Source organism: Monodelphis domestica, chromosome 3 (assembly GCF_027887165.1).
Source record: "Monodelphis domestica isolate mMonDom1 chromosome 3, mMonDom1.pri, whole genome shotgun sequence".
In the NCBI taxonomy this organism is placed as follows: domain Eukaryota; kingdom Metazoa; phylum Chordata; class Mammalia; order Didelphimorphia; family Didelphidae; genus Monodelphis; species Monodelphis domestica.
In genome coordinates, this window is record NC_077229.1 from 295,437,436 (window position 1) to 295,462,562 (window position 25,127).

At 35.3% G+C, this 25,127-nt stretch overlaps 1 protein-coding gene across 1 annotated transcript; it reads left to right on the forward strand.

The window, feature by feature from the left end:
• The first annotated feature begins 19,976 nt into the window (after nt 1-19,976).
• Nucleotides 19,977-21,870, forward strand: LOC130458401 (actin, cytoplasmic 1-like). The gene has a single exon (XM_056823894.1). The coding sequence runs from the start codon at nt 20,076-20,078 to the stop codon at nt 21,201-21,203; it is 1,128 nt and encodes a 375-aa protein (XP_056679872.1). The 5' UTR covers nt 19,977-20,075; the 3' UTR covers nt 21,204-21,870.
• Nucleotides 21,871-25,127: the final 3,257 nt, after the last annotated feature.

A 25,127-nucleotide genomic window follows, 5' to 3' on the forward strand; every position in this document is an offset into this window, starting at 1 on the left:
GGCTAAGAGATAGAAGGGAGGATGAGTGGAATAGACTTGGGGCAAGTGACCTCAGTAAGACAGTAAATGATAAACCCAAAGATCCCAGTTTTGGGACAAAAATCCTCTATTCGATAAAAACTGCTAGGAAAATTGGAAGACATTGTGGGAGAGATTAAGTTTGGATCATCTCCTCACAGCCTACACCAAGATAAATTAAAATGGGTGAATGACTTTAACTTAAAGAAGGAAACTATAAGTAAATTAGGCAAACACAGAATAATATACATGTCAGACCTTTGGGAAGGGAAAGACTTTCAAACCAAGAAAGATTTAGAAAGAGTCATAAAATGTAATATAAATAATTTTGGCTACATCAAATTAAAAAGGTTTTGTACAAACAAAACCAATGTAACTAAAATCAGAAGTGAAGCAACACATTGGGAATCAATCTTCATAAAAACCTGTGACAAAGGTTTAATTACTCAAATTTACAAAGAGCTAAATCAATTGTACAAAAATATCAAGCCATTCTCCAATTGATAAATGGGCAAGGGACATGAATAGGCAGTTTTCAGATAAAGAAATCAAAACTAATAAGGACATGAAAATGTGTTCTAGAGACTTCTGGTCAAGATGGAGGCTTAGAGAAAGCTAAAGATCAGATCTCTGGAAATCCTTCCCGACAGATCTCAAACAATAAGCTCCTATGGCACCGAAATTCAAAACGATCAACAGCACAGACCCTGGGAATCCTCCTCCTGGACCTGGACCTGGATAAAAAGGTAAGGCCCCCTCAAAAGCCAGAACCCGAGATCACTCGGACCTAAGGTGTAGGAGCTCAGAGTCCAAGGCTCTGGGAATCCAAGGCCCCTTCCCCCCCCCCCCCGGCAGAAAGCAGGGTCTTCTGAAACAACAGCAACCCTCAAGGCCTATAAGACAGTCGCAGGGGCCAGATCCCTCTATCCAAGTCTCAGTGAAAGTCACTGCCCTCGGAGCTCCAGGAAGCCACAACCCCTCCCCTGCAGAGAGCAGGGTCATCTGAAACAACAGTAACCCTCAGGGCCAACAAGACAGCCTCAAGGCCAGCTATACTGAAGGCAAATTCCTGAAAGCAACCAGACCCAGTCCAGTCAAGGGGGCACATTAGCAGCAGGGAAACAGAGAGAGCCGGGGGAGAGTGTGGCCCCCTGGTTCAACCCTTCCATTCCAGTCCCAGTGAAAGTCATTGCCTTAAGGCATACTCAGTTTAACCCAGGGAAAGCTCATAGAACGGACCATCTGTCCAGGACTAAAGCCTCTGAACACCAGACAGAGATAAGAAAAGCTAATCCTCCCCATTCAGAGATGGCAAACTCCACAGAAGCACAGAAGCCCCAAAATTCCATGAAAAATAACAAGAAAGGAGCGACTTTGGACACATTCTATGGAGCCAAAATACAAAATACAGAGGAGATAGAAGATGATACACAAGAAAATGCACCGAAACCTTCCAAAGGAAATGGAAACTCTCCACAAACCCATGAAGAATTAGAATCAGAAATGACCAAAAAGATGGAAGCCTTCTGGGAGGAAAAGTGGAAAATAATGCAAAAGAAATTCACACATCTATAAAACCGGTGTGACCAAACTGAAAAGGAAAACCAGGCTTTAAAGGCCAGAATCAGGCAACTGGAAGACAACTATCATGTAAAAGAGCAAGAATTAATAAAGCAAAGCCAAAATACCAAGAAATTAGAAGAGAACATAAAATATCTCACTGACAAGGTGACAGATTTGGAAAATGGAGGGAGAAGAGAGGATTTAAGAATAATTGGACTTCCAGAAAAGCCAGAAATAAACACCAAACTCAACATCATGATAGAAGATATAATCAAAGAAAATTGCCCAGAGATTCTAGAACAAGGGGGTAATACAGCCACTGACAGAGCTTACAGAACACCTTCTACACCAAACCCCCAAAAGACAACTCCAAGGAATGTAATTGCCAAATTCCAAAGCTCTCAAACAAAAGAAAAAATCCTACAGGAAGCCAGAAAAAGACAATATATATACACTAACATGTGGGGAAAATGTAATGTATAAATAGGGGTAAAGAAAGATCAAATAGAATAATCTTTCTCACACAAAGATTCACATGGGAAGGGGAGGGGAAGAATATTCCTATAAGAAGGAGAGGAAGAGAGGGGTTTTTTACTTAAACCTTAATCTCAGGGAAATCAACTCTGAGAGGGTAAAACATCCAGATCCATTGGGATCTTGAATTCTATCTTACCCAGCAAGGGTAGGGAGAAGGGAAAACCAAAGGGAGGAGGGGGAGAGGAAAAACAAAAAGGGAGGGACTAAAAAGGGAAACATCAAGGGAGGGGACAAGTGGGACTGATTCAAGGTAAATCACTGGACTAAAAGGTAGAGCCAAAGAAGAAAAGGTTAGAATTAGGGAAGGATATCAAAATGCCAGAGAGTCCACAAATGACAATCATAACTTTGAACGTGAATGGGATGAACTCACCCATAAAATGTAGACGAATAGCAGAATGTATTAGAATCCAAAACCCTACCATATGTTGTCTTCAAGAAACACATATGAGGCGGGTTGTCACCCACAAAGTCAGAATTAAAGGATGGAGTAAGACCTTCTGGGCCTCAACTGACAGAAAGAAGGCAGGAGTGGTAATCATAATATCTGATAGAGCCAAAGCAAAAATAAACCTGATCAAAAGGGATAGGGAAGGTAATTATATTTTGTTAAAAGGGACTTTAGACAATGAGGAAATATCATTAATCAACATGTATGCACCAAATAATATAGCACCCACATTTCTAATGGAGAAACTAGGAGAATTGAAGGAAGAAATAGACAGTAAAACCATATTAGTGGGAGACTTAAACCAACCATTATCAAATTTAGATGAATCAAATCAAAAAATAAATAAGAAAGAGGTAAAAGAAGTGAATGAAATCTTAGAAAAATTAGAATTAATAGACATATGGAGAAATATAAATAAGAATAAAAAGGAATACAACTTCTTCTCAGCACCACATGGCACATTCACAAAAATTGACCAAACATTAGGTCAAAGAAACATAGCACACAAATGCAGAAAAGCAGAAATAATGAATGCAGCCTTCTCAGATCACAAGGCAATAAAAATAATGATTAGTAATGGTACATGGAAAACCAAATCTAAAACCAATTGGAAATTAAACAATATGATACTCCAAAATCATTTAGTTAAAGAAGAAGTCATAGAAACAATTAATAATTTCATCGAGGAAAATGACAAAGGCGAGACATCCTTTCAAACCTTTAGGGATTCAGCCAAAGCAGTAATAAGAGGTAAATTCATATCCCTGAATGATTATATTAACAAACTAGGGAGAGCAGAGATCAATCAATTAGAAATTCAAATGAAAAAACTCGAAAGTGATCAAATTAAAACCCCCCAGCAGAAAATCAAACTAGAAATCCTAAAAATTAATGGAGAAATTAATAAAATTGAACGTGATAGAACTATTGATTTAATAAATAAGACAAGAAGCTGGTACTTTGAAAAAACAAACAAAATAGACAAAGTACTGGTCAATCTACTTAAAAAAAGGAAGGAAGAAAAGTAAATTAACAGCATTAAAGATGAAAAGGGGGACAGCACCTCCAATGAAGAGGAAATTAAGGCAATCATTAGAAATTACTTTGCCCAATTATATGGCAAAAAATACACCAATTTAGGGGATATGGATGAATATATACAAAAATACAAACTGCCTTGACTAACAGAAGTGGAAATAGAATTCTTAAATAATCCCATATCAGAAAATGAAATCCAAAAAGCCATCAAAGAACTTCCTAAGAAAAAATCCCCAGGGCCTGATGGATTCACCAGTGAATTCTATCAAACATTTAGAGAACAGTTAATCCCAATACTATACAAACTATTTGACATAATAAGCAAAGAGGGAGTTCTACCAAAGTCCTTTTACGACAAAAACATGGTAATGATTCCAATACCAGGCAGGTCAAAAACAGAGAAAGAAAACTATAGACCAATCTCCCTAACGAATATAGATGCAAAAATCTTAAATAGGATACTAGCAAAAAGACTCCAGCAAGTGATCAGAAGGGTCATCCACCATGATCAAGTAGGATTTATACCCGGGATGCAAGGCTGGTTCAATATTAGGAAAACCATCCATATAATTGACCACATCAACAAGCAAACCAGCAAGAACCACATGATTATCTAAATAGACACAGAAAAAGGATTTGATAAAATACAACATCCATTCCTATTAAAAACACTAAAAAGCATAGGAATAGAAGGGTCATTCCTAAAAATAATAAACAGTATATTTCTAAAACCATCAGCTAATATCATCTGCAATGGGGATAAACTAGACGCATTCCCAATAAGTTCAGGAGTGAAACAAGGATGCCCATTATCACCTCTACTATTTGACATTGTACTAGAAACACTAGCAGTAGCAATTAGAGGAGAAAAAGAAATTGAAGGCATCAAAATAGCCAAGGAGGAGACGAAGTTATCACTCTTTGCAGATTACATGATGGTCTACTTAAAGAATCCTAGAGATTCAACCAAAAATTAATTGAAATAATCAACTTTAGCAAAGTTACAGGATACAAAATAACCCACATAAATCATCAGCTTTTCTATATATCTCCAACACAGCTCAGCATCAAGAACTAGAAAGAGAAATCCCATTCAAAATCACCTTAGACAAAATAAAATACCTAGGAATCTACCTCCCGAGACAAACACAGGAACTATATGAACACAACTACAAAACACTCTCTACGCAACTAAATCTAGACTTGAGCAATTGGAAAAATATTAACTGCTCATGGATAGGACGAGCCAATATAATAAAAATTACCATCCTACCCAAACTCATCTATCTATTTAGTGCCATACCCATTGAACTACCAAAATACTTCTTCACTGATTTAGAAAAAAAAACACAACAAAGTTCATTTGGAAGAACAAAAGATCAAGGATATCCAGGGAAATAATGAAAAAAAAAAACATATATGATGTGGGCCTTGCAGTCCCTGACCTTAAACTATATTACTAAGCAGCAGTCATCAATACAATTTGGTACTGGCTAAAAAACAGAAAGGAAGATCAGTGGAAGAGACTGGGGGAAAGCGACCTCAGCAAGACAGTAGACGATAAACCCAAAGATCCCTGCTTTTGGGACAAAAATCCACTATTCAATAAAAACTGTTGGGAAAATTGGAAGGCAGTGTGGGAGAGACTAGGAATAGATCAACACCTCACACCCTACACCAAGATAAATTCAAATTGGGTCAGTGACTTAAACATAAAGAAGGAAACCATAAGTAAATTGGGTAAACACAGAATAGTATACATGTCAGACCTTTGGGAGTGGAAAGACTTTAAACCCAAGCAAGACATAGTAAGAATCACAAAATGTAAAATAAATAATTTTGACTACATCAAATTAAAAAGCTTTTGCACAAACAAAACCAATGTAACTAAAATCAGAAGTGAAGCAACAAACTGAGAAAAAATCTTCATAGAAACCTCTGACAAAGGTTTAATTACTCATATTTATAATGAGCTAAATCAACTGTACAAAAAATCAAGCCATTCTCCAATTGATAAATGGGCAAGGGACATGGATAGGCAGTTCTCAGATAAAGAAATCAAAACTATTAACAAGCACATGAAGAAGTGTTCTAAATCTCTTATAATCAGAGAGATTCAAATAAAAACAATTCTGAGGTACCTAGAAGATTGGCTAACATAACAGCAAAGGAAAGTAATGAATGCTGGAGGTGATGTGTCAAAGTAGGGACATTAATTCATTGCTGGTGGAGTTGTGAACTGATCCAACCATTCTGGAGGGCAATTTGGAACTATGCCCAAAGGGCGACAAAAGAATATCTACCTTTTGATCCAGCCATGGCACTGCTGGGTCTGTACCCCAAAGAGATAATGGACAAAAAGACTTGTACAAAAATATTCATAGCTGCCCTCTTTGTGGTGGCCAAAAACTGGATAATGAGGGGATGCCCATCAATTCGGGAATGACTGAGCAAATTGTGGTATATTTTGGTGATGGAATAGTATTGTGCTTAAAGGAATAATAAAGTGGAGGAGTTCCATGGAGACTGGAACAACCTCCAGGAAGTGATGCAGAGCGAGAGGAGCAGAACCAGGAGAACATTTTACACAGAGACTAATACACTGTGATATAATCGAACGTAATGGACTTCTCCATTAGTGGCAGTGTAATGTCCCTGAACAATCTGCAGGGATCTAGGAGAAAAAACACTATCCACAAGCAGAGAACAAACTGTGTGAGTAAAAACACCAAGGGAAGCAACTGCTTGACTACAGGGGTTGAGGGCACATGTCTGAAGAGAGAATTTAAATGAGCACTCTTATGCAAATACCAACAACATGGAAATGGGTTTGAATCAAAGACACATGTGATACCCAGTGGAATCGGGTGTAGGCTAGAGGAGAGAAGGGGGGAAGAAAAGAAAATCATCTTTGTCTCCAATGAATAATGTTTGGAAATAATCAAATAAAATAATGTTAATAAAAATAAATAAATAAATAAAAATAGGGAAAAAAAAGGATTGGATACTATTTGACAATTCTAATATCCATTTTCCAGTTCAGGGCAACCATTCTAGGATAATGAGAAGTAATTGTGGTTACAAGGAAGGAAAGATTCCTATTGGATGGAGATAAAAAGGCTACTCTTCCCATATCACACCACTTTAGAAACATTGAAAACTTACAGGTTCCCAGAATTAGTTCTGAAGACAGATGAACATAAAACACTAAAGACCCAAGTCAATAAATATGCTGGGAAAATGAGCAAATACAACATAAAAAGAACCTAATCTTAAAAAAAAAAGGATTTTGGCAAAAGAGAAGTTCAAGATACAACCCAGAAAAGATAATGACTTTAAAACATCTCAAAAAAACAAAACAAATGGAAAGGCAGATTGGAGACAGATGCAACAAGAATTCCTAAAAGAATGAAAAAAGTGATAAAAAGAGCAAAAAGTGATTTTGTGAAGATAGGATTGACTCTCCCCTTGTCTATTTTTAGCTAATCAAATAAAAATCTTACCGTACCCCTACTTAACACTAAGTAAGAGTTCACAAGTCACTTACTGGATAAAGCTCATACCTCAAAAGGCCAATACCCTCCCCTGGGCAGTATTAGACTAATAGGGAGACTGTGATTGATTCCTGTAAAATGGAGAAGCAACAGAATGTGACTTTGAGATAACTGCTTTGAAAAGGCCAGTCCAAGGAATAAATCTCTGCAACAGTGAGCTGGGTTGGAGGAAGACTCATTCCTGGATTCAGGTTTTACTTACATGGAGTAGCTCTTAGGGCTGATAGGCTTATTAAGAATCTGTCTCTTTATCTACGTTTTCCACTATCACTCTCTCCACCTCTCTGTAAATGAAAGTTGCTAAAAGTCATTTTGACATAAGCTATAATATTTTAAAATCAGTGACCACAATATGACTTTATAACTCTCTTATTGAGTCAAAAAACCCAAATTTTAATCTTTATAATTTTAAAAATTAAAATAAGAGTGACATAAAATTTTTGGAATGAAAAAAGCAATTCAAGGAAATTATGAATATTAAATTAGCAAAAATTAAAAACAAACACAAAAAACAAAGCTGCCTTAAAAGTCAGAATTGCCATGTGATAAAATAGATACAGAAATTTTCTTAAATTTTCTTAAAAATGTAAGAATGAGACAAAAGAAATGAAATATCCAAAAGTTCATTGAATACAGTGATTCCTTAAAAAAAAATAAAACAAAATAAAAATTGAAGGAGTAGAAGCTAATGATTCCAGAAAACTTCAAGAGCAAAATTCCCACCCCCAGGAAACTGTGATTGGCCCCTGTGAAGAGAGGAGATAAGGAGTCACCAGGAAAGCAAGCATTCAACTCAGTCTGAGGAGATGGTCTTGGATAATATAGTCTGAAGATATTGCCTTCTGGAGATAGTCATCTGACTGGGGAGAGTCCTAGAGGGAGCTCTGCTGGAGGGGGCAGCTTGGATAGTGGTCTTAGAGCTCAGCTTCAACCTAGATTCTGACTCTTGGACTACTTTGTTGGGTGAAAAAAAAATGGCTGACTCCTTTTCTAGTTTCCTAAGAGACTAGCTTCCATCTTATAGGAAGCCTCATAGTTACTATCTGCCCTCCTGCCTGAGACTAGTATAGGTATTTTCTCTAACCTCTCTCACATTTCTCTACTTTATTGTTTCTCCTCTATTTTGGTAAATAAACTTCTGACAATAAAATCAGAGGTAATACAAAGTTGCTCATTTTCAACAATATTAAACATTGTACTCTAAATGCTGTCTATAGCAGTAAGACAAGAAAAACAAATTGACAGAATAAGAATCAGCAATGAGGAAATAAAACAATCATTTTTTTTCAGATGATATGGTAAACCTAGAGAATCAACTCAAAGCTAGATAAATTAGCAAAATTTACAAAGGTGTAAGATATAAGATAAATGCATCTAAATCCTCAGACTTTTTAGTTGCTAACAACTAAACTCCATAGGAAGACACAAACAATTTCAGTCTGAAGCAACTGTAGATAGAATAAAATATTTGGTTGTTTCCCTGCCAAGACACGCATAATAACTATATGAATACAATTATAAAACAATTTTCACCAAACTGCATATGCATATATATATATATATATATAGTTAATGGGCAGGCTGTTAATATAATAGAAATTTGGCAAATATTTCTAAACTGTTCATTAAATTCCATAGGAAGATATGAAAGAAATATCTTTAGAGGTAGAAAAAATATAATTTTGTGAATCAGTGGATAGAGTAATGTGCCTGGAGTCAGAAAGACCTGATTTCAAACTGGACTCAGACACTTAATAACTATTTGACCCTGAGCAAGTCATGTAACCTTGTTTGCCCAATGAGCCAGAGTCCAGTCCCACTCATGGCTCCAGGAGTCCTTGGTAGGTGAAGCAAATAGGTGAAATGAGAAATGAAAGGCAGCTCTACATATATATTTCTTCCTGGGGCATGCTCTGCATGAAGTGTCTGCTTTGCCATGCCCAGATTTAGCCTTTATTTTTTATACCCATTTATTTTGGCACACAGATACGTTGTTCAATATACATGTTCAAGTAAAGATAATTGGATAATTGATACATTAACTTTTAACAAAATGTTTGATTAACATTCTGAGATCATTCTATACATTTGTATGGTAACTATTGATTTTGACAGGAAACATGAAGGTTCTACACAAGATAAATGATTTCATCACAGGTGGCTTAATTTTCTCATTAACTTGTGAGGAGCTTTGAGCTAACAGTCGATCAAGGAAAATCACTTATTACTTTTAATAAATATAGATAAATAATCAGAAATTCTAGAGACAATTCAATGATCGTAGTAGTGAGATTGAGAGGTACTGAGAGCACAATTAAGATTTAATATTAGTCTGATCATTTTTCAGGTTTTACTAAGGAATTTCTCAAGGAGAGTTTTGGTAAATAGAATCAAGTCACTGAGGCATGATGGAGCTTTGTGTACCTGTACAGGTCTTTCCTTATGAATGATTTGTATATTGACTTTAGGAGAATGAGATTCTGTACAGGGAGAGTAGGGGATATTCTGTGCTAGACTTGTGGGTACAGTTTTTCCTGGGAATTATGTACCTAAGCAAAAGTTAGCCCATGATAGTCTTTTGGGTTTCATTTTGTGAGTCTAATTTTTTGGTGATATTTTGGGGAAATAGTGTGCAAGGATTTTGCACTTATATTATTTTTTTCTGAGACTAGCGAGAGGAGAGGACAGCAATCATATCAATTTAGTTAGTAAGGGATATTGATGAGAGAAGTCATGCAGAGGGGGCTGAGTAGGCAATTCCATCCTGCCAAAGATTCACTCTATGACCTTTTGCTTGACAAGACATTGTGGCCTGAAGGCTCCCAGCACCTTATCTATAAAATCAGCTTAAGAATGAAATGGCAAACTACTCCAGTATCATTGTGAAGAATATCTCAAAGTAGGTCATGAAAGGTTGGGCATGATTGTAATAAATAATCAACAACAATAAAAAAGTGGGGGAAGTAACAAAAATAATCTAATGGACCAAAATTTTAAGAATATCAATGGACTCAATGGAAAAAAAAATGAAGGAAAATAGACTATCAGTACCATATACTAAATTACACTAAAAAGCATTAGTCAACAAAATAATGTCTTCCTGAACAAGATATAGTGATTGATTAATTACAAAGATTAATATGCCATAAACAAAAATAAATGTCCACAGTCATTAAGTTTTGTTAAACTTAAATATCTACTTTTTAGGAGAGGGGGGGGCAAAACCTCACTATTTGGCAAAGAGTTTTGGGAAAACTTGAAAACATTCTGGCAGAAACCAATCATAGACCAATATCATACTAAAACTAAGATAATTTAAAAATAGATGAATGATTCAGATCTAAAGGGCAATATCGAGTTGAGAATGGGAAGTGCAAGGATGCTATTAGAAATAAGTAATGTTTTATTAGTTTAACAATATGAAATAGAGTGGTTGGCTTAAGAAATAATTGGAGTTTGAAATAGAGCTGATAAAGCATGTTAATTTCCGATACTGACAGTTATAACTGTTTTCCTGTGTCAATAACTCTCAGTCAGTTGGTTGTTGGTCTCTGGCAGTTGGAAGAAACACACACCCAGAGACTCTCTCTCAGGCCTGGAGGAGATAACATCTTTGCCTTTCTCTTTGTCTAAGGGAAAGATCTGAAGGGACATAGTGTTTTCCTTTCCCAGCCTGGGAAACACTATTGGCTCTCTATTGTGGTTTTTATAGAAAAACCTGGTCTTTGGTTTTAATTCTGAGTCTGGTAAGACTCAGAGTTCTAAATTGATTCTTGTTGAGACTCAACCAACTAGCCTTTCCTATTTTATAATTTAAAGGCTAAGTTAAGAATTATAAGGATAATAGTGGTAGTTTTTACTTTGATAGTATAGATTTTGGTCAATCAGATCAGGGAGGATTAGTGTAGCCTGTGAAACACAGGAGAAGTAGTTCCTTGCCAAACCAGGGAGTTTATTTGGGTGGATTTAGAATCCCTTAGACTTGGAAATCTTTGTTATCCTTATATATTTCAATAAATATTTTGTTTTATAACTCACCATTATTTAATACTTTTAAAGAAGTTTTCAGAAAAATCAAAGCTATCAAGAGTCAAATAAAAAATGCTTTACATAACTAAGAATTAAAGTAATAGAATTTAAATCAAGCCTGAGGTACCTCTACCACTTTATTTATCTTACATTGGGTGACATGATAAAAATGGACATCAAAAAATTCTAGAAGACTTGTTGAAATTTGTACTGTTGTTGGAAATATGAATTGATCCAATCGTTCTCAAGAATAATTTGGAACTATATCTAATGGGTTATAAAACTGCTTACCTTTTGTCTTAACATTACCACCATTAGTTTACATATCAAAGAGATAAGAAAAGTAAAATTAACAAAAGGATAATGGACATAGGTACGAATATATTTCTCTTAGTTCCTTTTTATGATGACAAAGTATTACAGACATTCCTGGTGAATGGCTAAACAAGTTGTACTATAAGATTGTAATAGAATAGTATCATGCTATAAGGAATCACATTGGAAATAGTTTCAGGGAAAAAAAAAGTAGTAAGATATATTGAATTGATATAATGTTAAGTAAATAGATCTAAGAGAACATTTTACACAGCAACAGGATTATTGTAATAATAATCAAATGAGAAAGACAGCTATTTTGATAAAAACACTGAAGATAATTTCAAAGGACTTGAAAGAATATATATATATATATATATATAACAAAAAATATATTTATATATATATATAGCAACACAAGGTGAACTGATGAACTTTGAGCACAGACTGAAGCATGTTTTTTTTACTTTTTTGCAACATTTCCAATGGAGAAATATCTTTTGAAAAACATCATTTTAATAATGGGTATTACATTTTGTGTCTTATCAATTGGTATGTTAGGTAATATGTGTAAGAAGGGAGAAAATTTGGAACTGAAATTTTCTAAAATAATAAAATCTATAAAAATAACTGAATCATAAATTTTTAGAAATAAATTATAAATAAAACATATTTCTTTTATTTTTAAAAATTAAGAAGGTAGATTAAGGAATTTGATCAATGTAAAAAATAATATATTCTTGCAACTTAGTTATGACCTTAATTTCCTAACTCCTGTCATTTACAACTCATTTTTGTCTCATTAATTGCCACAGTTAAAAATCTAGGTTTAGTGAGTGTGGTAACTTCAGTTCTATGCACTGTACCACCTCTCCTTTAAAGGAAAGTCATTTTCATACATTGATTTAGAAAAGAAAAATATTTTCTCATATATATATGAATTATTGAATTATATTACTACAAGAATTATATGAATATTATTGATTTAGTAATAGAGCTATATTAACAATATGTATATATAACCTATATGCTAAGAATATATATATATGCACACACATCTACAGACACACATATACTTAGTAGTTACTCATAGGCATATATTTACCGCAAAATATAAATATATACATATTATTATGTATTACTATTAGTTACTATGTTTATAGTCATGCAAATTTACACATTTTTATCAAACTTCAAACACTGCTCTCCCTATTGTACTTAACTTTCTTTTCTAGTATTTTTTTCTTTTTTAAATCTAGACTATTTTTAACAATTAGTATAACCATGATTCTATGTTCAATGATTCCTGTATTTAATATGTTATCTAATGATTAAGTTAAAATTTGTCTATAAATAAGTAAAGAAATCTAGCATTTATCAACCTTTCATCAAAATTTAGTAATTAATAAAATTAACAAAAAGTTTCTATTTCTAATCTCAGATTGACTACCTTTAAAATTGATTCAATGTCTGCCTCTGGTTATTGAGGAACATTAAGAAAAATCATTCAAGGTATTCCTACAACATTCGTATTCATTATATAGTGAGATTTCCCCTTTGAATTTTTTGTCACAGTTTCAAGAGATCTTTCATATAACCAGTCAAACTATCTATCAAGAGTTCAGTCTATAAGTCATTATTAGTCATTATTATCAACATTAGGATACTAACACTACTTAAATAGGAATAATCTAGTTGTCCCTACAAAAGACTGAGTTAGGGAATTAATTTAGAAAATATTGTAATATATCACGTCAGAATACCTGCATTTACACTAGAAGAGAAATGTCCTTCAATGAGCATTATATCTTCCAAATATAGCAGAGTTTTAATTTAAAATATAATAAAAAAATAAATAAATGAAATTAAATCAACATTGAAAAGAAAATATTTCTTTCCTTTGACCTCCTTTGATTTTCTACTACTTTGAATTTTGTATTTCAGAAACAAAAATGGGAAATATTTTTATTTAATGTTCATTGAATTTGAAAGACTGTGTCTAGATTGTATTTCTCTGTGTTCCTAGCAGGAAATGGCTAACAATGGATTTAATGACTCCATCAAATTCAAGAAATCTCTGTGATCTCTGCAAGGTAAAAACACAGAAAAGTCTTTAATTTCTATTATGTTAACCTAAAATTGAATTGATCTGTAAGAGGAAAAATGGAGAAAGGTGCCAAAATGAGAACAAAACAAAGTATAAATTGTAATATCTATAACCTTGACACTAATAATTAGTTATTTTAAGAATCTGTTTTCAAGACACCAAGGAATGTTTGTTTATTTTTTTGTAGGGTCATTTTTTCTCAAATGGGAGATAACTGTCCAGAAGCAGAACAAGAATTGCTATTGTCATAAATTACATTTTTAAAAAGCATTGAGTGGCAGACAAAAGCATACTCATTTGATGAATCCTTGAACTTACAGATTAATTAGAAATCATGGTGCATGGAAGATGACAGACTTGTTAAAATGTCAAATAGCTTCCTGGAGTTAAAAGTTCTCATAGAAGTCAAGAAATGTTACCATTTGTAAATGAGTGGTTTATTAATGAAGGTGCTTTCTTTCATGGTTTAATGAAAGAGGACATTTCAATTTAATATGAAAAATCTGAGGTATGATGACACAAAAACAATTTTAAGTCAGTAAAAAGCAAAGGAAAAATTGGAAATGTCAATTTTCATAGTTGGGTGTATCAAACTAAATCTCAGAAAGAAAAGAAAAATGATGTTATATATTAACATAATATGTCATTCCTAAAAATAAGCCATTTTAATTTTTTAATGCTAAACTGTTTTTCAACATAAGACATAAACATTTGAGTGATGAACAATCTATTTACTTAAAACATACATTTTAATTTATATTTTATTTATAATAATATAACATTACATATTTTATTATAAATAAAATGTATATACATATATTATGAAATTGAACATTTGGTATGATTTTTTTGTGATTTGTTTATGCCCAACTACAACAATGAGCTCATTTTATGTGAGTTCTTATCATGTTCTTTCCAGGATTCATTTAAATAAAAAATTTCACTGATTTCACATGAGTGACTATTCCCTCTCCCATTCTAAAGCTCCTCATGATAATGAGAAATTGGAAACAACTACTCATTGCAGAGAAATACACCTCCCCTCAATTTTTCCTTTTTTCATACATTTTCCATTTCATTTGTCATACTTTCTCTTTTTATCATAATTATGTGTGTATAACATATTCCTCTTTTAGGCTGTTACCTCCTAGAAAACAGGGTACATACATTATTTATGTTTGTATGCCTCACAATTATCATAGCACCTTGCAGGCAGCATATGTTTCTAGATGCCTCTATGAATCTATTGCAAGGTTAAAATATTTTACATGGAATAGAGGGAAAATACAAGTTAAAAAACAAAATTATAAAGAATTATAATAATTCTTTATTATAATATAAATAATTATAATATAAATAATATAAAAATATAATAAAAAAGTCCTTTAAATTCAATAAGTCATTGTTATATTGATTTAGGGTTGGGAGGACCCAACCATAAATAAAAAGTATATCTGTTGTTATTCAGTTGCTTCCGCCATGTCTAACTTCCTTTAGCTACCATTTGGGTTTTTGTTGCCAAGGAATGATTTGCCATTTCCTTCTCCATCTCCTTTTATTCATAAGGAAACTGAGGCAAACAGAGTTAAATGTTTGCCTAAGTTCACATGGCCATTAAGTGTCTGAGGCCAGATTTAAATTAAGTGAGATGTCTTTGTGTCTCCAGGTACAATATTCTATCCACTACTCCACTTAGCTGCCCTAAAGTAAATTTAAAGTTGGGTGATGTGGTTAAAGGACAAAAGCTTAGGCAATAAAAGATTTGGTTAAAGGTGTTGGGGATGTTCCATCTGGATAAGAGATGCCAGAGAACAATACATGCCAATATAGAAGTATACATATAGGATTCTATCATATGAATAAGGGTATATATTTCTTCTACTTTTTTTTCAGAATATAGACCTAAGAACAACAATTTGTATATCAATTTTAGGAAAAATATTTCTACCATTTGGAGTTTGCATATTTACTAGCTTCAGTTACTTTGTGGCATATCCTTGATTTCTAATAATTTTATTAAACCTCATAAAATATAATACTTTTATTACTAGAATAAAATTTAACTTTTACAGTTTTGGCAACCACTAGATAGGATAAGAATTTCTCAAAAAAATTTTTTTAAGATAGCCTAGATAATTATTTTTTTAAGCCACATTTCTCAAGCTAAGGCTTTTCACCTATCCTTGGAAAGCTTTCTTGATCAGCTCACTCCTGCTGCCTCCTCTTGCTTCTTGCTGTCCCTGATTTCCTCTCCAGACCTGCTTGACCCAGATCACTCTCCTGCTCCAGCCTCCGGCCCTGGCCCCAGATGATCTCCAGACCCAGCTGATCACAAAACAACTGGTAAAAAAGGGGTTGATTCTCCCTTAGGTTACAATTAGCCTCCACGAGGTATAGGACCACAGTGGGGAACAACGAGGAGAAAGAAGAGACTTTTCCAAATAGGAAGTTATAAAAGTGGATTATTTAAAAGGGTATCTTTTGAGTACACTGATCCTTTTATTTATCTCACCTGAGATTCAGGAGAGCAATTCATATCCCTCCAAATCTTTGGCCCAATTTGAGATTCCAAAAACTCACCCTCACTATGGGGGAGCAGCTCAGTGGTTCAGTGGATTGAGAGCCAGTCCTGAAGATGAGAGGTCCAGGGTTCAAATTTGGCCTCGGACACATCCTAGCTGACCCTGGGGAAGTCACTTTAACCCCTTTTGCCTACACCTTATCAATCTTCTGCCTTCTCACAATAGGCATCTAAATGGATAAAGATGAACCTTAAAGAGACTGGAGGTTATATTTTTAAGGCTTTTCAGATTCCAATGTTTTATAAAACTCTGTATTCTATTGCATTTTTCTGATTGTTTTCTTTAAGATTTAATTTTGTTGGTTTTAAGTTCATATACTAATGTATTCAACACTATTCTGTTGCACTGAATTGTTTCAATGTCCTGGGTTTTAACTACTGTTATATTCTGTAGCTCTTCCCCTATAACTATACTGAACAAATATTATTGAATAAGCCCATATAAAAACCACTTTTCTATTTTTACCTTTGTAAATTGTCACATAGAGGATAGATAGACTTCATAAAAACTGGTTACAATTGTATAACAACCTTTGGAAAATTTAATAAATTTTAGCTAAATATATCAAATTGATTTTAAGAGGACTTTTAGACATGATTTTTATATATTTTTTCCAACAACTCTGGTCATTTTGCCTGTTTCTAACATTAGATAAGTCCCGTTTTAGTAGCTGAAGTGAAATACAATTAAAATGTCCACCACCCACATTAATAAAAATGTGAACAGATGGGACATCACAGTCTAATACCAAAAGAGCTGGGAAGTTAATTCCAGGGCATTGTACCCCTATGGATGACTCCCCAAAGAGGAGCATCTCTCATTTATAACTCTTCAGCTCACTTTACCCAATATCAAGAGTACAGAGGTTTGAGTTTTTCCTAGACTCTATGGCACACATTTTTAAATGATATTTACATTTCTTGATGATATTCTAGACCCAAATAAGTTTTGCTTTGTTTAAAAATATGTTTGCCAAGGTTGAAAGATTTGCTATGTCTGTAAAAATTGTGACAAATAGCCATCAGTTCATAGGCTTTTAAAAATGTCATACAACAACTTATGTAAAATATGATAGTGGTTTTGTTTGCTATTGTAATTGATTGGGCTATTGAGAATTTTGGGGATTTTAAACTACTGTTCTTTATAAAAAAAACTGTTTCCTTGTGAAATTCATTTGCTCATATTCACAGTGGATCATGGCAGGTATGAAGAGGAAATAGATCTCATTTTTGGTGAGAAACCTTGTATTCTATATTTTCTTAGTTGACACAGTGTGTCAATGATTATAAGCTATATTTTTAAATTTTAAAACCCTTTTATTATTATATTTTATTGCATGTGCAATACACTATATCTGTCTTTTATTTTTTTCTCCTTTTTATATTTGAAGCACATGCCACCAGTATTAAGATTTTATTTAACTTTTTTGATTTGCAGTAATATAAGTTTAAATGTATATTTGCTATAATGTCAATGCATGCCCTGAAGGCTTGAGACAATAAAAATGATGCCATTGATTATTTTAAAAATTATGGGACTTTGCTTAATGATTCTGTCTGATTCCAGGACAAGATAATACAAAAAGATCCATTGCACAGAGCCAAAGAAGCACAAAGTTAACCTGCACAGTGCCAATTGAGCACAAGTTCAAACAGACCAACCAATGCCAATGGGGTTGATAAAAATTCTAAGCCAATACCTGGTGTGAAGACTTGACGTTGCGATGCTTAACATACATTAAGACATAGGCCTTCCTTGTATCCACACTCTTCTTGAAAATACTTACAGACAAGTATCTCAAATTTGGCTCCTACCTGGCTCCTATAATCTAGTCCCTTTTCTGTCTTTCATAATGTGGCAACTTTCTGAGGTCCTGGCTACTGACTGGGTAAATGCTTAATTGTTTATATCATTTTAATTGGTCCCTGATTCAAGGACCTTTATAGATTTATTTTTCCTTTACTTAGAATTATTACACATAAGACTCTGATAGTCTATATTTCATCTAGAAATTATTTTTTAATTTTGATTTTTCTGATGATTTTTTTTAATTTCTCTTGCCAATTGATTCATATACCTCATAACTTAGCCATGTATCCCTAAATGATCCCTGTGTTTTTCAATCACCCTCTTCAGGGGGTAATGTAAACTTATTATTATTTTAAATTGCATAGTTTAAATTCCTTTTGAGAGTACTTTAGGTTAAGAAACATGCTACCTCTCTGAATCCAGAATCTGAACTGTTTGGAGAAGACACCATGAAGATGCCTCCACAGACCACAGAATGCACTTTGGGTGTGGTTAATTGAACATTTACTTGTATGTATACTTTCATGTCAAAGGGGACTTCCCCCTAATTGGCTTTTGATCAATGTGCCTAGCAATCATTGGTTTTGTTCTCTTTTCCTCTTATCCTCAGATTACTGTAATTTCAAAGTTGGTATGTTTACAAGCCCTAGTGGAGAGACTTGTCTTCATCAGGCCTCAGGGGGGTCATGTAAAATGGAGATTTGAACCCCAGACTTCATTCCTCAGAAGTCCTTGGTATTTCCAGAATTCCCTATAATCTCACTTGAGTCTTCACCTGGGTGAGATCACAATTTAATATTTAATGGGCTCTCTGCCTCCCAAGACTCTCTCTTTTCCTCTATTTGGTGATTACAAGATGTAGTGAGTAAAATGTGAATGGGTTAATCAGCCCTAGACATGTGTTTATTATTTTGTATCCTTGATTTATAATAATATTTAATAAACCTCATAAAATGTAATACTTTTATGACTAGAAACTAATTTAACTTTTACAGCCTCCAATGGAAGCTAAAACATCTGGGAGGGCAAGACAGCTACTCTGAAGGGAGTACCTTGTGGGCAAAGCTGTGGTAGGTTCAGAGTGTTGAACACAGGTGGTGGGGAAGCAGTTAGAGAAGAAGCACAGAGCAGGCAGCCTAGTTTCAGCAGTGAAGACACTCCATTTTGCCCCCCCTTTCAGGAGGTTTTTGACCTCAGGGCACATTCAGATCAACCCAGCTGGACTTATGTTTATCAAATCCTTCAGACGGCAGGGAAGTTCAAGCTCCAACACCCCTCACCCAGAGACTGTGCTGAGATATTTGCTGACACAACTCCAAGGGTGAAGGCTGACATAAAAGCCCAAACCTACAAAAAAAAAAGAGAGGAGCAAATGCTCAGGCAAGTGCAGAAAGTAAAGAAGGGGCAAATATGAGCAAACAACAGAAAAGAAAAAAGAAATTATAATCAAGAGTTTATATACAGGCAATGAACAAAGAGCAAACAGAACAGAGAAGGATGAAGCAACATCATGCAAAAACAAAGAAACCCCAGCGAATTGGATCTAGACATTGGAAGAACTCAAAATACAATTCAAAACACAATTAAGAGAGGCTGAAGACAACTGGGGAAAGAACTAAAAAGTAAGATAACACATCTGAAAACAGAAGTACTTGAACTAAAACAAGAAAATAGTGTCTTGAAAGCCAAAATTAACCAGCTTGAAAATGAGGCAAAGGAGAGATGAAAGATGACCTCCAAAGAAAATCAGACCAGTAGGAGAAGGATTACTAAAAAGCCAGGGAGGAAATCCAGTCTTTAAAATTGAGAATACAACTAGAAGAAAGCAACTTCACAAGTCAGCTGGACACTATAAAATAAAATCCAAAGAATGAAAAAAAATTGAGGAAAATATGAAGCACTTAATTCACAAAACAGAATATTTAGAAAATTGTTCCAGGAGAGACAACTTAAGAATCATTGGTCTAGAGCTGTGAGCTCTTTCACCCAGCGTGCACTTGCCTCCCCCCTGCCTCCAGGTGCGGCACCACCTCCTCTCTTAAAGGTTTAAACTTGCCACTTCAAAGTTCGCCATGGATGATGATATTGCTGCGCTCGTTGTTGACAATGGATCCGGTATGTGCAAAGCTGGCTTTGCAGGAGATGATGCCCCTCGGGCTGTCTTCCCTTCCATTGTGGGGCGCCCCAGACATCAGGGTGTGATGGTGGGTATGGGCCAGAAAGACAGCTATGTGGGGGATGAGGCCCAGAGCAAGAGAGGTATTCTGACCCTGAAGTACCCCATTGAACACGGTATTGTCACCAACTGGGATGACATGGAGAAGATCTGGCATCATACTTTCTACAATGAGCTCCGTGTGGCCCCTGAAGAGCACCCTGTACTGCTCACAGAAGCCCCCCTGAACCCCAAAGCCAACAGAGAAAAGATGACACAGATCATGTTTGAGACCTTCAACACCCCAGCTATGTACGTTGCCATCCAGGCTGTGCTGTCCCTGTATGCCTCTGGTCGTACCACTGGTATCGTGATGGACTCCGGTGATGGTGTGACCCACACTGTGCCCATCTATGAAGGTTATGCCCTTCCCCATGCCATTCTCCGTCTGGATCTGGCTGGCCGTGATCTGACGGATTACCTCATGAAGATCCTGACCGAGAGAGGGTACAGTTTCACCACCACAGCTGAGAGGGAAATCGTGCGTGACATCAAGGAGAAGCTGTGTTACGTGGCCCTCGACTTTGAGCAGGAGATGGCCACTGCTGCATCCAGCTCTTCTCTGGAGAAGAGCTATGAGCTCCCTGATGGTCAGGTTATCACCATTGGCAATGAGAGGTTCCGGTGCCCAGAGGCTCTCTTCCAGCCATCTTTCTTAGGCATGGAGTCCTGTGGAATCCATGAAACTACTTTCAACTCAATCATGAAGTGTGATGTTGACATCCGTAAGGATTTGTATGCCAATACCGTATTGTCTGGTGGTACCACCATGTACCCAGGCATTGCTGACAGGATGCAGAAGGAGATTACAGCCCTAGCCCCCAGCACAATGAAAATCAAGATCATTGCCCCACCTGGGCGCAAATACTCTGTCTGGATTGGAGGCTCCATCCTGGCCTCCCTCTCCACCTTCCAACAGATGTGGATCAGTAAGCAGGAGTATGATGAATCTGGGCCTTCCATTGTCCACCGCAAATGCTTCTAAATGGACTGTCGGTGTTTTTTTCTTGGTTGTTTTTTTTTGTCAAAGGGTGTGACATGATAATTGCCCAAAAAAAGAGATGAGATTGGCATGGCTTTATTTGTTTTTTTGTTTTTTGTTTTTTTGGCGCTTGACTCAGGATTTAAAAACTGGAACGGTGAAGGTGATGAGCAGTCTAAAGTAATGTTGGAGGCAAACATCCCCAAAGTTCTACAGTGCGTCTTCAGGACTCTGATTGTACATTTTTTTTAATAAGTCATTCCAAATATTGTATAATGCATTGTTACAGAGTTACTTGCCTCTATGAAGGCTGTCTTGCTCTATTCCCACAGGAGCAGAGCGACTTAACATAAATCCAGATCAGGGGGAGGGGTTGGGGGGGTGGCAGTAGTATTGCTTTACGTGTAAATTATGTAATCCTTAAAAAAAAAACTTTTTGTATCTTCCGCCTTAATACTTGTTCCTCTTTTTTTTTTAATTGTCAGCCATAATGAATGGCTCCCTAAATTCTCTCCCTGCCCCCAACATAGATGTGAATGAAGACTTTAACAGTCTCCCTGGGAGTTAATGAGATTGGTGCCAGTACTTGGGGGAGGGGAGGAGCTTTACCTGTACACTGACTTAAGACCAGTTCAAATAAAAGTGCACACGTTAAAGAAAAAAAAAAAAAGAATCATTGGTCTAACAGAAGATCATGTCAAAAGAAAAAGCCTGGACATCATACTATAGGAAATTATACAAGAAAACTACTCTGATATTCTAGAACAAGACAGAAAAGTGGAGATTGAAAGAATAGAAAGATTACCTCTTGTACTTAATACCCAACTGACAACACCTGGGAATGTTATAGCAAAATTCAAGAACTATCAGACCAAGGAAAATATATTACAAGATGAGAAGAAGAAGACATTCAGATACCATGGAACCACATTGAGGATAACACAGGCTCTGGCTGCATATACACTGAAGGACTGAAAGGTATAGAATATGATATTCCAGAAAGCAAGGGAACTAGGTCTACAACCAAGAATCAATTACCCAGAAAAACTTACTATATTCTTACAGGGGAAAATATGATCATTTAGGAAAATAGAATAATTCCAAGAATTTGTAAAGAAAAGACCAGTCCTGAACAGAAAATTGGATGCGCAAGCACAGAACTCATGAGAATCATCAACAGGTAATTAAGGAAGAAGGAAAAAATAAAAACAAGACAAAAAAAACTTTTTTTAAGAGACCCAATAAGTTAAAAAGATATGTATCCCTATAAGAAAAGAGGTCATTGGTAACTCTTAGAAATGTTATTATCACCAGGGCAGTTAGAATATTTACACTTAGAGGGAACGGTGACAAACTGTATAATATTAAAAGCCAAGACATGAATATGTATATAGATATATGTATGCAAAATACATATATATATATATATGTGTGTGTGTGTGTATATATGTATAAACAAGGAGAGCTAAAAATAGGTTAATATAAAAAATAGGAAAAGAAGCCAAAGGGGGTAAATGTATATGTTACAAAGAAGCTTATAGCAGCATGGGGAAGAACATGAATACAATTGGTTAAGAGCAGGGGGTTCTAAGGCAGAGTTGTCAGGAGGAGCAGTGGCTTGGCTAGGAGGGTTAATGTCCAGAGTTTCTGATAATTTTCTGAACTCTCTTTTAATGTTCCTCCTAAAAGCTATGAGCTCACCCACACTTTCCTCCATAAGTTCAAGCTGAGTATTTAGTTCTGCATTTTGTTCAGTAGTAGAAGGAACACTCGATTGGTTTGACTGAGAAGTGGGTTTTTTAAGGAAATACAATATTACAGATATAACAATCAAACTCCCAAGGGGGAGTACTGTGTCAATTATACTTTGCCATAAGCCCCATGCTATGAGAAATTTCAGAGAGACAAAGAATGTGAATTTTATAAGGTTGGTCATGGTGCTGAACAGCCAGTTGTTAAGTATGTTGTGAACTGGCTGTAACCACATATTTCTAAAGTAAACACGTGGGGAGCAGGACAAGGCCAAAACTTTCCCCAGGTTTGTCTTAATCTTAATTTAGGCAGTTGTCAGCTCTCCTAGCCAGGACCTTAAGGCCTTGTTGTTAAGAGCTATAACAGCTGTATTCTATTTAATTTAAGGAGAATCAAAAAGGTTTTTTACTCATCCACTCTTGCAGCTGTGTTCTTCAAGCCAAGTTAGCAATGTTTAAAAAAACTGACTGATAGAGCAAGTAATAAAGAGAGAAAGGAAAGAGATTTCACAGAAACTTTTTGAGGGTTTTCTCACCAACTTTGTGGTCTGCCATAAACTGTAACATTTAAAATAGTTGGTTTCATAAACTGTTACAGATAAAAGAGTGGCTGGCTTAAATTGTGACCGAAGAAAATATGGTTTCAAGTCAATGTCTTGTTTTAAATCAAATATAAGGTGGTCGCCAGGGAAAAATTCCCAACTATTAAATATACCCAAATCAGCTGGATTTTATAGAGATTTTAATTAATACAAATGAGGAATAAATGAAAGAGAGAGAGAAAAAAGGAAATAATGAGAAAAAAGGGCTAGACCAGCCTAGGCCAGCATGAGCCAGCCTAGGCTAAAAACCCTAAGAGAGAGATCAGTCAGTCTTTTATCCACTCACCACAAGATTTGTCCAACCAAGATTCTAGTGTTCAGAGAGACACCAGCTGCCTCCTACAATTCAGCTTTTCCCAGCTGAATCTCCCCAGACCTCCTTTTTGACCTCCTTTTAAATTGAATTTTCTCCTATGTCACCTCCCCTAAGTTCTTACATCTACCAATCACAGTAGATGTTTTTCCAAAGGACAAACCATTCTTAATTCACTCCTGAGTAGACTTAAACTTTGGATTAAGTTCACACCTGAAAAAACCTCTGAGTAACTTCTTACCTCTTTGTTCCTTGTAAATTCACAAGTTGCCTGACCTTTATAGGTACTTAGCACCCTTTTGTATTAGATCTAAAAATAGGCACAGCTTAAGAACTTTTGCCTTACTATAAGTATGGGTTTAAGTATTTTTCATTGTTCAGCAAGGAGTTTCTTCCCCTAAAGCATGCTTAAGTAGGGGTGGAGTAACGGTCTCACATTCCTGATCTAAGTTCCTTCATTGTTTAAAATGGGGAATGGTCTTAACCAAATCTTATGAAGTAGGGTCTGAGAATTTTTAAGATTCACAAATGCAAGGGTAAAGAGGTTGGAGATAGGAAATACTCAACACTTATGTGCATTGAAATTGACTCAAAAAGGCAAGAACAATCCAATACATTGGGGCAGAGAATGGATTTGTGCGCTATAGAGAAGTAGAAAGGTAGCAACCAGACTGGTGGAAAGGGAAGGAATACAAGGGAGGGAGAGGGTTGGGAGTAGTATAAAAAGACTGTAAAAAATAAGAGAGGAATAAGAAGGGATGGGGGTAGAAAGAGAAGTAAAAATGGGTGGGAATTAGGGGGACTGATTAAAAATACATTGGTGTAGAAGGAAATATTGAAAGAAAAAAAGGCAGGACAAGGAGTGCAAATCAAAATGCTGAGAAAAACACAGCTGGTAATCACAACTCTGAAGGCGAATAGAGTGAACTAATCCATAAAATGCAATCATGACAAAGCCAAAGTAAAAATATATCTAGTTAAAAGAGATATGGAAGGTAATTTCATTCTGATAAAAGGCCATATAGACAATGAGGAAATATCAGTACTCAACATATATGCACCAAATGGAATAGCATTCAGATTTCTAAAGGAGAAATTAGCAGAGCTGAAGGAGGAAATAAATAATAAAACTATATTAGTGGGGGACCTAAACTTTCCTCTACATGAACTAAATAAATCAAACCAAAAAATAAATAAGAAAGATGGAAGAGAAGTGAATGAAATCTAAGAAAATTTAGAGTTAGTAGATATGTGGAGAAAA